Source organism: Amphiprion ocellaris, chromosome 3 (genome assembly GCF_022539595.1).
Source record: "Amphiprion ocellaris isolate individual 3 ecotype Okinawa chromosome 3, ASM2253959v1, whole genome shotgun sequence".
NCBI classification, from domain to species: domain Eukaryota; kingdom Metazoa; phylum Chordata; class Actinopteri; family Pomacentridae; genus Amphiprion; species Amphiprion ocellaris.
The window spans coordinates 21936209-21950358 of NC_072768.1; the positions used below are offsets into that span (position 1 = coordinate 21936209).

The 14150-nt window shown below is 38.4% G+C and overlaps 1 protein-coding gene across 1 annotated transcript; it reads left to right on the top strand.

Annotated features, from left to right (window-relative positions):
- Window positions 1-709: 709 nt before the first annotated feature.
- On the top strand, window positions 710-6639 carry isg20 (interferon stimulated exonuclease gene). Its single transcript, XM_023272637.3, has 4 exons — window positions 710-846; window positions 1689-2373; window positions 4327-4527; window positions 5728-6639. The coding sequence occupies exons 2-4, from the start codon at window positions 1720-1722 to the stop codon at window positions 5926-5928; spliced, it is 1056 nt and encodes a 351-aa protein (XP_023128405.2). The 5' UTR covers window positions 710-846; window positions 1689-1719; the 3' UTR covers window positions 5929-6639.
- Window positions 6640-14150: the final 7511 nt, after the last annotated feature.

Sequence of the window (14150 nt, forward strand, 5' to 3'; positions counted from 1 at the left end):
ATGGCTGCAGTGATTTTCGTGACACTACAGTAAATAAGAGTGCAGTTATTGAATATTTGTGTAGTGTCTCTCTTCGCTGTTTGCAGCGGTTTTGCTATTTGCAGACGGTCCCTGTTCACTCGTCACACAGCCAGCTGCTCATAGACATCAATGTTATTCTGCAGCTTGAAAGACAGCGACTTTTGATAAAACTGGCCTCGTAGCACATTGTCTAGCTTACAACGATTTGAAAGAGGCATCGTTTATGTTTTTACAACATATATCTCATGAGTTATTGATGCCGGAAGTCCGAATCTGTGAATATCTTTCCAACTTTACCGAACTGGCACATTATACCTATTTCGTGGCCACAAATTATTATTTCGTGTGCACGTTGTACCTAATTCGTGACCACAAATTAGTATTTTGTGGCCACAATTTATTTATTTTTTTACCATGTCACCAGAGGGGCTCTGTATGTTTCTGTGACCCATATATATATATATATATATATACATATATATATATATATATATATATATATATATATATATATGTATATATATATATATATATATATATATATGTATATATATATATATATATATATATATATATATATATGTATATATATATATATATATATATATATATATATATATATATATATATATATATATATATTCTAAAACCCTGCACATGGAGCATCATTATTTTGAGTATTAGCGCACCTGACCAGCAGGCGGCGACTCTGCTGCAGTTCACTTCCTGGAAAACAGCAAACGAAGAAGACAATGAGCCAATCAGTGAGCGCAGAGAGGAGCTGTCCGGGCATGTCCGGAGGCTGTACACGTGTTGCCACAGAAGGTACGGTACCTGCCTTTTAATATCGTTTAATTCTCTACTGTATTTTGTTAACAGTCAGAAATAATGACCTGGTTTTGGTCTTCATCTTATGAGGTGACCTTTTCTATGAGAATGACGTTTAGTTTGTCGTTTTACGTGGTTTTCCTCCGCTAGCTAAACGTCGCTCGGTTTTTCGCCACAGAATGCCAAACTGCGTTGAAATATCAGGTAGTTAAAGCTGGACAGCTGAAGACAAATCAGACATGACAGAAAACACGGGCTTTTTCTGAACTAGAGTTCAAAACGGCTTCATCATAACTCACCTAGCACGTTTTAAGAAATAACCGTGAGCCCTCTTTGTCTCTCACGGCCTGTCTCAAAATACAGACATCCAAGTCAGATATTAGTGGGTTTCTACATACAGATCACCACTCCTGACTAGTACTTGAACAGAGTTTGATGGCATGTACAGTTTAGTTGCACATGAGGATTTTGAGGCCGATCTGACATCTTCCAGACTTGTATTTAATATTTGCAAGTTTCTCATAATCTGCATCACATCTTACTGCAAATTGTTGTTGTCAGTCACCAGCTCTTAAAGTTTTAACTTGAATATTTCTGCATCGACACGTCCTAAATCTAACTTAATCTGTAAAACTTATGGGTTCAGATTGTTCCTGCTGTCATAGTCAATATGTTTAGGGTACTCCCATATGTTTCCACATTGCGTACACACACTAAGGACCAAATTAATGCAATACCATCAGTGGCTGACACACTGTTACCTTTTATTTCACAGTAAATGTGTGCATTTTAAAAAGCTAAATGTTGCCCACTGAATTCTGTGTTTTACTTCCTCACAGATGACTGCAATGTCTGCTCCATTATTTAACAATGGCAGAGCCGTCAAAAAGGTGTAAAGCCTCCTCACGGGGGCTTCTTAGTAACTACAGGTATTTGTGCAAAAAAGCCATGCTGCTTAATGCCATGGAGGATGCAAGAGCCAGGAAGAAGCGGCAACAGGAGATGATCATTGGCGGCATGAAGATAAAAAGACAATGCACCCACCACGAACCACTGGATGCAAATACACTAATCAGAAAAACAAAACCGAGTGATACAGACCAGGAGAAGCAAAACCCTGTGAACTCTGAACACAAACCCGCTGATGTATTTAAACATGGACTCTCCGGGCCTGTACCTAAAGCAGCTGACCACCACAGTTTACTCACAGCCCTCAGAGACAGCTGGGAGGTGGACAGTGGTTTCTCCTCTGAAGCCAGTCCTCCAGCCAGCGGTCGCAGCTCACCGTGCCTCAGCTCTTGCCCAACCACAGTGGTGGCGTTGGACTGTGAGATGGTGGGGACGGGGCCCAGGGGGCGTTGCAGCGAGCTGGCCCGCTGCAGCATCCTGGACTACCATGGCAATGTCCTGTATGATAAATATGTCAGACCTTGTCAGCCTGTCACAGACTTCAGGACTCGCTGGAGCGGCATCCGGAGGCATCATCTTCACGATGCCACACACTTCGCTCAGGCCAGAGAAGAGGTAAGACCTGCTTTGTGTTAACATGTAGTTTAAATCTTCATGTTAGTATATAGACGAGGAACCAGTGTACACAATGAAAATATGTGATTAAACCTCACAGTGTGGTCTGGTAACACTTTGCCCATAAATAGTAAATTATTTAAATCATTTCTCTGTCAGCCTCCTCTCCTAACAGTCATACCTGGACACACACACACACACACACACACACACACACTGTAATCCTGCTGCCATCTATGTTGAAAGTAATTCGTAAAATTGTGGAAGTTGTCACTTTTTCACTGCTTTGCCAGTTGAAAATGAAAGAAGAGAATAACACTAAAGGGTTTGTTCACCATGTGATTCTTCTGCAGTGCACTATAGCCATATATTCATCCACTAAACATGGGGCCAGATGTTTTGTTCTTTACAAAACCCCTTAACTATTTTGATCAATATTGAGATCACAAGTATTTATCAGGATTGTTCACTGATTTTATGTACAAAATAATATTATTGGACTTTGTTATATAAATAAACAGAGCACTGCTTTTATTTCCACATTATGTTACATTCCTGCTAATGTACAAATCTTTGCATTAGTATCAGATTTAAAGAAAGGTTCTTCTTCACCTGAATTCTGATCATCCGCTGGTGTCGAAATACATGAAATTGTGAACAAAGTGTGTCACTTGCTGAACAGATTCTCATCAGTAGCAATTTACAATTTACTGATGCTCTTTTAGTGCCTCATATGCAGGCTGCCGCAAACATAAGCTACACAGCTGTGCACAGAGAAACCTCTAGTCTCCTCTCAATTAGTGCAGCTCAGACAAGTGTAGGTGCTGTGTGTGTGTGTGTGTTTTTTTAGAATACAACTTGGTTAAATGTAAAAGTATCCAAAGAACCAATGTTGTGAGAGAGTGGGAGTATTTCAAACTATCGCAGAACTAAGAGGTGGTTTGTAAACTGCACTTTAACTGGCAGATCACAGCACAAACACCTGAAAAGAAACATATGTGTGCTTTTCAGCATAGGAACATCTTGCGGTTTCTCTCTGTGTTCACATATGCTGTGTTTTAATATAGCTGAATTCCCAATAAAGTGGCTGTCATTTATACGTTTTTCTGCTTGTGTTGTCAGACAACTGAACAAGTGTTAAATGGCTACAAAAAATGTGTCTCTTGGAGACTACAGGTTAACCAGTCACCTCTGAGCTGTTGCTCCACGCTGCTAAAATTCTAATTTTATAGCATCACTGGACAAACTCATCATACACATTAAAGATGTTATGCTGTAAATTCTGCGATATGTTCATAAAACTCAAGGTTACTTCCAAAGTCAAGAGAATAATTACAAATAAGGAGAAAAGTTGCTTTAAGTTTGCTCCCTGCTGTAAAATAGGTACCATGTCCATGTTCTACTTTGTTTAACGTAGTATTTAAACTTAATATACTTTTGTCCTTTAGTTATTTTTATGTAGATGTTCCCATTTTAACTCTATAGCTTCTTACGCACTATGTAAACTGTTGTTTATATTTAGTTTTTTGGAGGAAGATTAACGGTTTGGATTAGTCGATTAGTCAGTAAAATAGTCGATAGATTAATCAATGAAAGCACAGTTGTTAGTGGCTGCTCTTTGAGCATATGTTGGTGTCTTAATCTGCAAACAGTCAAAATGATTTGGAAAATATCAGCATATTGGCTTATCTAGTATAGTTTTCCCCTGCTTTGTGCCTTAACAGGTGATAGCGAATTACTGCTGCCTGCTCTTTTTCACCCTTTGATGCACGACATGGGTCAAAAGATACCCATTTTCCATTGAATATGGGTCACTATTGACCCATGTTGTGCATCAAAGGGTTAAGATGCCTTCTGCCCCGTAATATGATGGACAAGGGATCTGGTGGGAATTGTCGACACTAAATTATTTCCTGTCTTTATTTATATCTGTGTCTTTGCTCTTTCTTGCAGGTCCTCAGGATACTTGAGGGCAAAGTTGTCGTGGGCCACTCCATCTACAACGACTTTGAGGCGCTTGACATGGTCCATCCGGGTCACATGGTCAGAGACACAGGAATGACACGTCTCCTCAGCCGATTGGCCGGTTTCCCCCGCGAACGCTGCCCCTCCCTCAAAATCCTGGCCTGTAAGCTGCTGAACAGGAGGATTCAGGTGAGTTGTCAGGAGCACATTCAGACATCACAAACTGATAATATGTGGCTTTATTTGTAGTAGAATTTTTTTTAAAGAAGTGTTTTGGTAGACATCTGTCCAGTTTGATTTCCTTCTCTGCATCATATCTACTATATAAAACCAAATATATTTACATTTCTCAACCTTTGAAAGGCATCTTTAGGTTGTGTTGGTCAAACACGGTTTAAGACTTTTCTCTGCCTGCGTACACTGTGACAAGTTGTGGTCCAAGTTGCCAAGAAAATACTTAAACACTTGCATAACAGATAATGGTTGTCAAACGTTCCTGTGCAGTTTCTGTATTCTTTCTCATATAACAACCCAACAGGCTGAGCAAAAGACTGTACCCCTCTTAATCCAAATAACCTGCTGCCCGAGTTACTTTCACAAAAGCATCAAAATTAAATCATTTATCTGAGAGAGAATTTGTGAAAACAGCAAGAATCGTCAGATTTTGAATTTGCCAGCGGACTGAACTACTCATCTGCGATCTATTGTTTTGTGACAAAAATTATCCAAATCTAATCATAAAATTGTGATATTTCATCAAAATTATTACATTCTGTATGTCCCACTAAAAAGTTTGAAAGTAGACCAGATTCTCAAAAAATAGATTTCTGCACTTGCCCGTACAACTGTAAATCCAGAAGTGAATCAGTTGCAACCGACAATTGTGAGAAATATTTTTTGGACTGCAGATAAACGGGGCTGAACTGCAGGCTGTGTTTACATGGTGCAGATTGGAGACAAGTATGAAAACATGACAAATGGTGAAATATTCTCTGTTGTTCTGTTTGTATTTTGAGCTATCTCGACTTTTCCATAGAGATGCAAAATTTAATACTGCAGTAAAAAATCATCCACAGTGAGTCAAAATGTGAGGGCACAAAGAGCACCCAGAAACCACTTGGAGTTACAAGAGTTATTAGGAGATACTTCTTAGAGAAAAATCTGTAACACTATGCTTTAACCAAACGTTTTCCACACAAAATTTAAGAAAATTGGAAGATGTGCTTCTAAAGAAAATCCCAGTTTTCACAAAATGATCCGTTTGTCTGAGGAAAAAAAGGAAAAAAAATTTTATACCTGTAATTGCAGTGTAATCAGTATTTTGCAGTCACTTTGACTTCTGACTGTTGTTGGGTTGGTTGTTAACCCTGCTTGTGTTTGTGTGGCCAGGATGGGAGGAGAGGTCACTGCTCCGTGGAGGACGCTCGGGCTGCCCTCGACCTCTACAAGCTGGTGGAGGGTGAGTGGGAGCAGGAGCTGCAGAACAAGCTGAGAGATGACGACGCTCCACACGAGCCAAGCTTCGCCTCGTCCAAACACTACATGCAGGATGAGTACTGGCCGGAGGACGTCATAGCTGACAGCCAATGAGAAGAGAGCATTCATGACACATTTAGAGGGAAGTAACAGGTTCACACAGCTACAAGTAATGTGGATGAAAAACAGTGACGGCATATCGAGTCTGAGGAGAAGTAGATTTTAAAAAAATGTGATAAAATAATCTACCTTGTCTCATACGAGAATAAGTACTGTATCACGTTTGGAGAAATGATCTTTTGTTGCTTGAATGAAAACACTTTCTAAATTATTACTTTTAAACATGTTAAACATGGTCAGAGTTCCTATCAGCATATTTTTTGCTGTGATAATAAATATTTACCTGCAGAGGTGTTAGTGATCAAGTTAGTCGTTACAGACTTGATCGTGTTTATAGAGTGAAGAGTTGGTGCTTTTATAGCTGAATAACTTGAGATGTGCAGTTCTCTAACAGCACCTGCTCTTACTTGAAAGGTTAAATTATTAGCTATTAATGGAAAAAGAAACTGATCTTTGGCCACAAATGCAACTATTTAGAAAAGCACAGTTTGAGAATACTTGTTTAAATTGTGTTTCACTGTCTTAAAGGCAAACCCATTTTTGAAAAAGCATTGACATGCTTAAATAGTTGCATTTTTTTGGTTCTGTTAATGCATATGTGGTTTTGAGTGTAACAGTTGTTCTCAATTGTGACGATGTTCCATTACCTCCCATTGTTCGCTGCTCTTAAATGTTCTAATAAAGTAGCATCATGTTAAAACTGAACTCTGACTTTGATTTACCATTTATTTAACTTAACTGTTAAAAAATTTTGGACAACTGATTCAGATGCCTTCGTAGAGACTTCCTTCGGAGGATTTCTGAACACGTCCGCCTGGGAGGAGACCCTGGCGCAGACCCAGAATTCGCTGGAGGGATTATATATCTCGTCTGGCCTGGGAATGCCTCGGGATCCACCAGGATAAGCTGGACGGTGTTGCTGGGCGGAAGGGCGTCTGGAACGACCTGCTTCGTCTGCTGCCTCCGCGACCTGACCCTGGATAAGTAAAAGAAAATGGATGGATGTTAAAAAGCTGAGTCAAACTTGCTTGGAGTTGCTGAGAGGCTCTTATGTCTTTCAGTACAAGAACATCTGCTTGATTCTCCTTGTAATTTTTTTCTGGGAAAACAAAACTCTTTAGGTGGGTTTTTACCCACTGAGTCAAAAGTTTAACAGGTTTTTGAATATGAAATTTATCCGTACAATAATACAGACTGAAGAGAACATTTGCATTGGAGCTGTGTGCCGCTGGCATAATTATGAAGGGATCAGTATTTAAAACTGCTTTGTTTTCATGGTGAGGCGTAAAACTCCCTGTATGCACAGCAGTTGTAATGATGATGAACACAATCTTGCGGCATTTTACTGAAAATACGAAAAAAGTATTTAAATGTTACTGTTTACTGGAATGTACAAAATATTACAAATTAAGCATTCAACAAGAAAAACTCAGCGCAGTACTCCGTCTAGTTGTATCATTTCTGACGGATGAAATCTTGAAAGAATTCATGGCAGACATCACAGCAACATAGAATGTGGCCATTTAATGTAGTTGTACCCACAAACAAAATGATCTTGCGCTGAGCACAGGTGTGTGTTGTGCATGTTTACGTTGTGTATAGAAGACCTAAATATGTAGCGGGCACCTGGAATTCATGGGACTCGGAAACACTCCCACAATTTAATCAATTATTCCTTGTATCATTTCCAACGGATAAGTCCGCAGCGGTCGATTTGTAGTAGGATCGCAATCATGTGATCGTCAGCAGGCAGCTGATGTAGCGTTAACTTGTTGTCATGGTTACAGTGACGCCGTGCCGCTATCCGTGGATCCAGACTATGAGCCATATCACTGCTAAAATCTAATCACTTGGTCCTTGTGTCATTTCTGATCTTCCCTGATAATTCCATCCAAATTCGTCTGTTTTTGAGTAATGTTGCTAACAGACAATCAGACAAATGTACGCCGATCGTCACGTAACTCTGCCGTTCCTTGGCAGAGTAATAATGAACTTTAAATTTCACCTACATTCTCATTATTACAAACCCTATTATACATCACATGTCTGAAGGTTTTGATATTAACATTAAGGTGTCACTTGCAGAGATAAAACCCCCAACCATGGTCATCATCATTGTCCTTCATTGTCCACTGTCAGATCAGCATTAGCAGCAGCTTTGTTACCAGCTGTAGCATTACAAATGAAACCACAGGGCCAGTGGTGTTGGGAAATATTTTGGGGATCATCCAAACCAGCGAATCACCATCTGTCACAAACACTGGATCAACATATGAAGTCATCTGACGGCAACTAGTCAAAATATGTTACAAAACCCACTTCACTTGGATTGGGCTGACCCAGTTTACTCATTTAATTTGGCAAAAAGAAGAGTTCAAACTTTACGGAGAAGATATTAAGCCACATAAGTATTCAGGTATTAACAGCGGCTGATAAATCGATTGAAAAGTCTAAATCCATGTGAAACAGTGATCTGAAGGGCTGCACAACTGTGTGTCAGTGTGTGGGGCTAGATCATGATGCACTGTTGTGAATATGTGCATTAACTGAACATGCAGTGCAGCAAGCTGCAGGTGGAGCTGTGTATTTTGTTATACAGTATTGCATGGTTCTGTAAAAGGCTTTGTCTTTGTGCCTCAGCGTCTTAGTTCTTACTCAAACTCATGAAAACACACACACACATATCTGAAGCTGAACTTGGCCCTACAGCTCAGGCTATAGGCAGAGAACAGAGCACAGCATTGTTTTCCCAATCCATCTAATTTTGTTCGCCAAATCGCTTTATTGAGCAGATCAGGCCTGGTTTAGCAGATTACTGGTTGGCTGCCTGCTCTTTCGTCATTGCACCAGGAGAAAAACATGTGTCAGTGACCTCAGCACCACCAGGGTCAGAGGGAGGAAAAATGGCAACTATCCAAACATGAATCACAAGAAGCCTGCTGCTGGTGCAATGAGTCCACACAATGTTGGATGAAGAGAGAAGCTGCCCGGTGAGGCAGAACATCGTCACAAGAGCAGAGGTCACAGGTTGGTTTGGAAGGACAGCAGATGGTGCTGCCACAGGGTGAGAAGATAGCACCGTAACAGGAACTAGTCAAACGATAACATCTATTCTAGTTTGATGTCCTGCAGGGAGGACATAGTGCGAACTAAAAAATATGTCACCTCAGTTCAACAGTGTCTTAAACAGGGGTTTGTTTAATGGGGACTATGTCAATAAACAAAATGAACAACAAAAACAGATTACATGTACAGCAAATCACACAATATTACAAAACTAATTATGCAATGACTTGTAAAAATAGAAAGGCTAAAAACAGGTGCAGTGGTCCTGAAGTGTTATTCTAACTGATTTTTTAAACAACGAGAGCGATGAGGTGAGTTATAAGGATTGCTGCAGAGTTCCAGTCATTAGCAGCAGAAAACTGGAATGAGGATCGACCGAGAGTGGTACGGAATTTGGGAATGTGGAGGTTAATGAGACTGTTAGAACGAAGAGTACCGATGGAGTTATGAATGGTAAGTAATGAACGCAGATATGGTGGTGTTTTACCAGTGAGGGTTTTGTAGATGTACAGAAACGAGTGTAATTTTCTTACTCTGCGTTTCAAACATATTCCCCAACAGGACTTCTGCTTAATTCTGAGTTTACCTTCGACACCCTTCACTGGAGACACTGACTTCTGTTTTCAAAGAAGCATATTTGTAGTTTGAAAGAAATTAAGAAGGAAAAATGACCCAGAAAAAGGGAAACGCAGCTGATGAGCTGAGATGATGGCTGCCATTAGGGTCCCACTCATATCTAACAATTAACTAAGGATTTAGATTAGAGATTAGTAAATAAACATGTGGAGGGTGTTGGAACTACACTACTAGTCACACCTTCTCATTAAACGGTTTTCCTTTATTTTCATGACTATTTACATTGTAGATCCTCACTGAAGGTATCAAAACTATGAATGGGCACATATGGAATTATGTAGTAAACAAAAAAGTGTGAAGTAAGTCTTACATTTTAGTTTCGTCAAAGTAGCTACCCTTTGCTTTGATTACTGCTTTGCACACTCTTGGCATTCTCTGGATGAGCTTCATGAGGCAGTCACCTGAAATGGTTTTCATTTCACAGGTGTGCCTCGTCAAGGTTAATTTGTGGATTTTCTTGCCTTCTAAATGGGGTTGGGACCAATGTTCCCTGTAATTTTTCATGAGTCTGAGCAAACACACAAACTCCCTGAGCGTCCCTTGGACCACTGTGAGCAACATCAGACGTGTGCACTGTGGTCACACCAGCATCACATCCATTCAAGTTACATGGTTCATTAAAAGAATCAAATTACAGCATTTACATTTCTGTTAAAACACTTTGTCAACAGGAGCCAGTTGAAGGCTGCAGTGATTTTAGTGACACTACAATGTATAAGAGTGAAGTTATTGAATATTTGTCTCTCTTTACTGTTGCAGCGGTTTTGCAAATTGCAGACGGACCCTGTTCACTCCATAGACACCAATGTTATTCCTGTAGCTTGAAAGACAGCTACTTTTGATAAAACTGGGCTTGTAGCACATTGTCTGCCTTGCAACAATGGGAAAGAGGCACCGTTTATGTTTTGACAACCTATATCTAATGAGTTATTGATGCTGGAAGTCCGAATCTGTGAATATCTTTCCAACTTTACTGAACTTGGGGCCACTACCACCTAAGGAGTGATATATTTAATTTTGAAAAAAGCATTTAGCCATACTTAAAGCTTTAAGTGCTTTATTAACACGGAACTAAAAATTTTGTATTGTTTTATTATCACAGGTTCTGTCTGAAAAGAGGTGGCATCATTTTAAACAGTGAACTCAAACTAATAAAATGTAATGACCAACCAGTGAGTAATACTGGATTCTGCAAAAACATAAACAACTTTTTAAAAAATCTAAATCCTATCTTAACACAGTTAATGTATTAACTTATTTTTGTGTGTATGCATGTATTTATTGATTTATTTAGTACTGTTAACATATCAGCGTTCTGAGTGAATTTTTCTTAAGATAGGCAAAGGCCATTTATTGATTACATATAGGCTGTTAAATGTTTATTAAAAACTAAAAAGCATTTTAAAAAAAACAACTTAGGCATTTATTGAGTCACTAAAATACTGCAGAGTACAGACCACATCAGCATGATTATAAGCATCCTCTGGTAAATGAACAACCAGATACTGATGTCTCTCACCATATGGACTTCAGGAGATGACTGGGGGATGATAAACTGTGACCTACTGGTTGGATTCTCTCTGTTCTCATGTTTCTTACATGTTTGTCCCTGACAGCCAGGTCCTAATGTTTTTTGAGCAACACACCATACTATGACGTTTTTACAATGATGGTTCTACTATGGAACCAGTTTGACATGTTCAGGTGTTCTTTGTGTGAAAACTCAGAGATTTCAGGGATCAGAAGGTGGTTTTCAACTTTCTTTGTTAACTTTCTGCTTCAACTTTAAATTAAATTTCCTTCACTAACCCAGCCCTCTGGACTTCCAGTAAGCTGTGTTCCTATTGGCTGTCCAGGTGGCTGCTTGGTGTTATCAGGAACACCTGAGCAGCTCAGTGTCTTCCTGCTTTATTTAGCTGCAGACAAACATTTCCTCTGTTTCTCTTCACCACAGAACCGGGTTTGGCTCCATTGCTTTAGTTTGTTGTTTAGGCGTTGGCTTGCAGCTTCCAGCAGTAAAGTCGTCTTTAATGTGTTTCTTGGTGTGTTTTAGGGCTTTGTACTGGATAGTTGTCTTGGTAAATGTGGTTCTTTAGCCACAGTTTGCACATGGTGCTAATGTGTGCAGTGATTAGTGGATTTGGTGCAGCTGAGTTGTGTCTTATCTTGGCTGTAGTGAGTCTTTAGAGGTTTTTGGTCAGACACATTCTGTATTCTTGTTTGTGAAGCAACGTTGGTTGTCCAGAAGGTAAGAGTTCCTGTCCTGATTCTCTGTTCTCAGAGGTTCTCTGGTAGGCTGCAGGAGACTTTAGCGTTTGGGTTGTGCTAGTTTGGTTTTTGTATGGTTTCATTTGGACGACTATCTTGAGGCCCCTCCATGTGGTTTAGTGAGGTTTTCTGGAACAGTTCTACAAAGCAACCTGCAGCAGAAGAAACTTTGAGAGTTTTTAGGAAGTTCTGGAGACCAGACTTTAGAGCAACAGAAACATTTGTCAGCAGTTTGAGCAGGAGAAGGTGAGCTTCAGAGTAGAAATGAGACGGAAACCTTCTTGACCCGTGTGGTGAGGTCCTGTACCAAGAGTTTGAGCAGGTTGTGAAGAGTCTGTAGTTCTTTGGTCTGAAAGCACAAGAAGAATCGACTCATTAAAGGAGAAAACAGGAGATATTGTTGGTTCTTCTGTCGCTCTGCATTTTCCTTAGACTGAATATCAAGTTGAGATTTTAAATGATTTGCCATGTGAGCCCAAGAAGACTTCAATAAACTCCCTCCATCCCCTGGACACAACATATTTTATTACGATGTTAAATCTTTTTTTTTTTTTGTTTTTGAGTTTTAAACATAGTTTTAATATAGTTTTTTCTCTTTGCTTGTTTAGTTTTGTCATCTGTGTGAAAGGTGCTAAACAAATAAAGCTGAACTGATAAACTGAATAATTGACTAACTCATGATTGTGACAACAGAACTATTTTCATTTTGATTTAAGGGTTTGTTTCATTTTCAAGGTTGGGGCTAAAATCTTGACATAAAAAAAATATTAAAGAAATAAACTACAGTAAAAAAGCAATTGAATCAAAGGAAAAAAAATGTTTTATATAAAAAACTTTTAAAAATTAAACATTAAATGCAATTAAATTATATTAGACAAAATATTTAATTAGATAATTAAACAGACGATACAAAGCATGTAAATATGAAATGAAACAAAATTTTTAAACAAAAATATTAAACATTAAAGATGAAATATTTTAGATAATTAAACATTTAAAAAACACAATTAAACAAGAATATTACACATTTAGAAAAATACAAAACATTTAATTAGATTATTAAACCTTTAAAAGTCAAAAGATTTAATTAAAAAATTAAATGTTTAATTAGAAAATTAAATCTTAAAGACAATAAAACTTTAAATAGGAATTAAACAGAAAATACAATGAAAAAAGAAAAAGAAAATTAAACATTAAAAGGTGGTAAGACATTTAAAAAGAAAAACCTTAAAGATTTAATCGAAAAATTAAACATTGGGAAAGAAAAGGAAATTTTTCAAACAAGCCGATAAAACATTTGAAAAAACAACAATAAAACATTAAAAAGACAAAACATTTCGAAATCAGATCAGACATTAAAACAGAATAAAAGGTGAGAAAAGAGCAAAACTAAATATTTAAGAAGAATCAAACTAAAGATAAAACATTTGAAAGGGCACCAGTTAAACTTTAGAAGATCAAATTAAACATAGGAGACAATAAAATGATCAAATGAGCAAAAACAGATTAAGGCCTTAAAATGTTTTCTAGTCTGAAATGAAAACATGAAGTTGTTTCTTCAAACATTTCCTCTTTCTATGTTCTTGGTTTCATTGTGGACAGATTTACTAAGAACTCATTTCAGAAAACTGATTTCCAGATAAAGTCTACTAGTAGTTGAAGGCATCGATCAAACTGTTACCTTCTGATCTCCACAAACATTACTGTTCAATGAAGAGAATCAAAGTTTGTTGAGGATTTCTAAAAAACCCACAGGTGAAGGTCTGAAAAGAACTCAGATGGATGGTCTAAATGTGAAATCAAGACTCATGGTCACAAGTTTTAAGGCTTCTGTTAACCAGAAAGTTCAAACTAACAGAGAAGTCCTGAGAAACTTTTAAAATTTCAGTCCTCAGACTGTCTGAAGGTTCAAACTAACAGAGAACTGCTCAAGAACTTTTAGATTTTCAGTCCTCAGACTGTGGAAAGGTTCAAACTAACAGAGAACTACTCAGGAACTTAGAAGATATCAGTCCTTGGACTGTCTGAAAGTTAAATCTAACAGATCTACTGTGGGACTTAGAAAATTTCAGCCCTCAGACTGTCTGAAGGTTCAAACTAACAGAGAACTACTGTGGGACTTAGAAAATTTCAGCCCTCAGACTGTGTGAAAGCTCAGGTCCTGAGGACTCGGGAGGTCTGGAGGCTTTGGAAAGTCTTGGAACTGAGGGTTCAACCCTCCAGCACAAAGGCTGAAGCCCAACCTC

What these genes read in the sequence shown, in the direction of transcription:
- isg20 (XM_023272637.3), top strand. Translation starts at nt 1,720, where the DNA reads ATGGCAGAGCCGTCAAAAAGGTGTAAAGCCTCCTCACGGGGGCTTCTT. An exon ending in TCGCTCAGGCCAGAGAAGAG is followed by an intron (nt 2,374 to 4,326) that starts GTAAGACCTGCT and finishes TCTTTCTTGCAG; the next exon opens with GTCCTCAGGATACTTGAGGG. An exon ending in TGCTGAACAGGAGGATTCAG is followed by an intron (nt 4,528 to 5,727) that starts GTGAGTTGTCAG and finishes TTGTGTGGCCAG; the next exon opens with GATGGGAGGAGAGGTCACTG.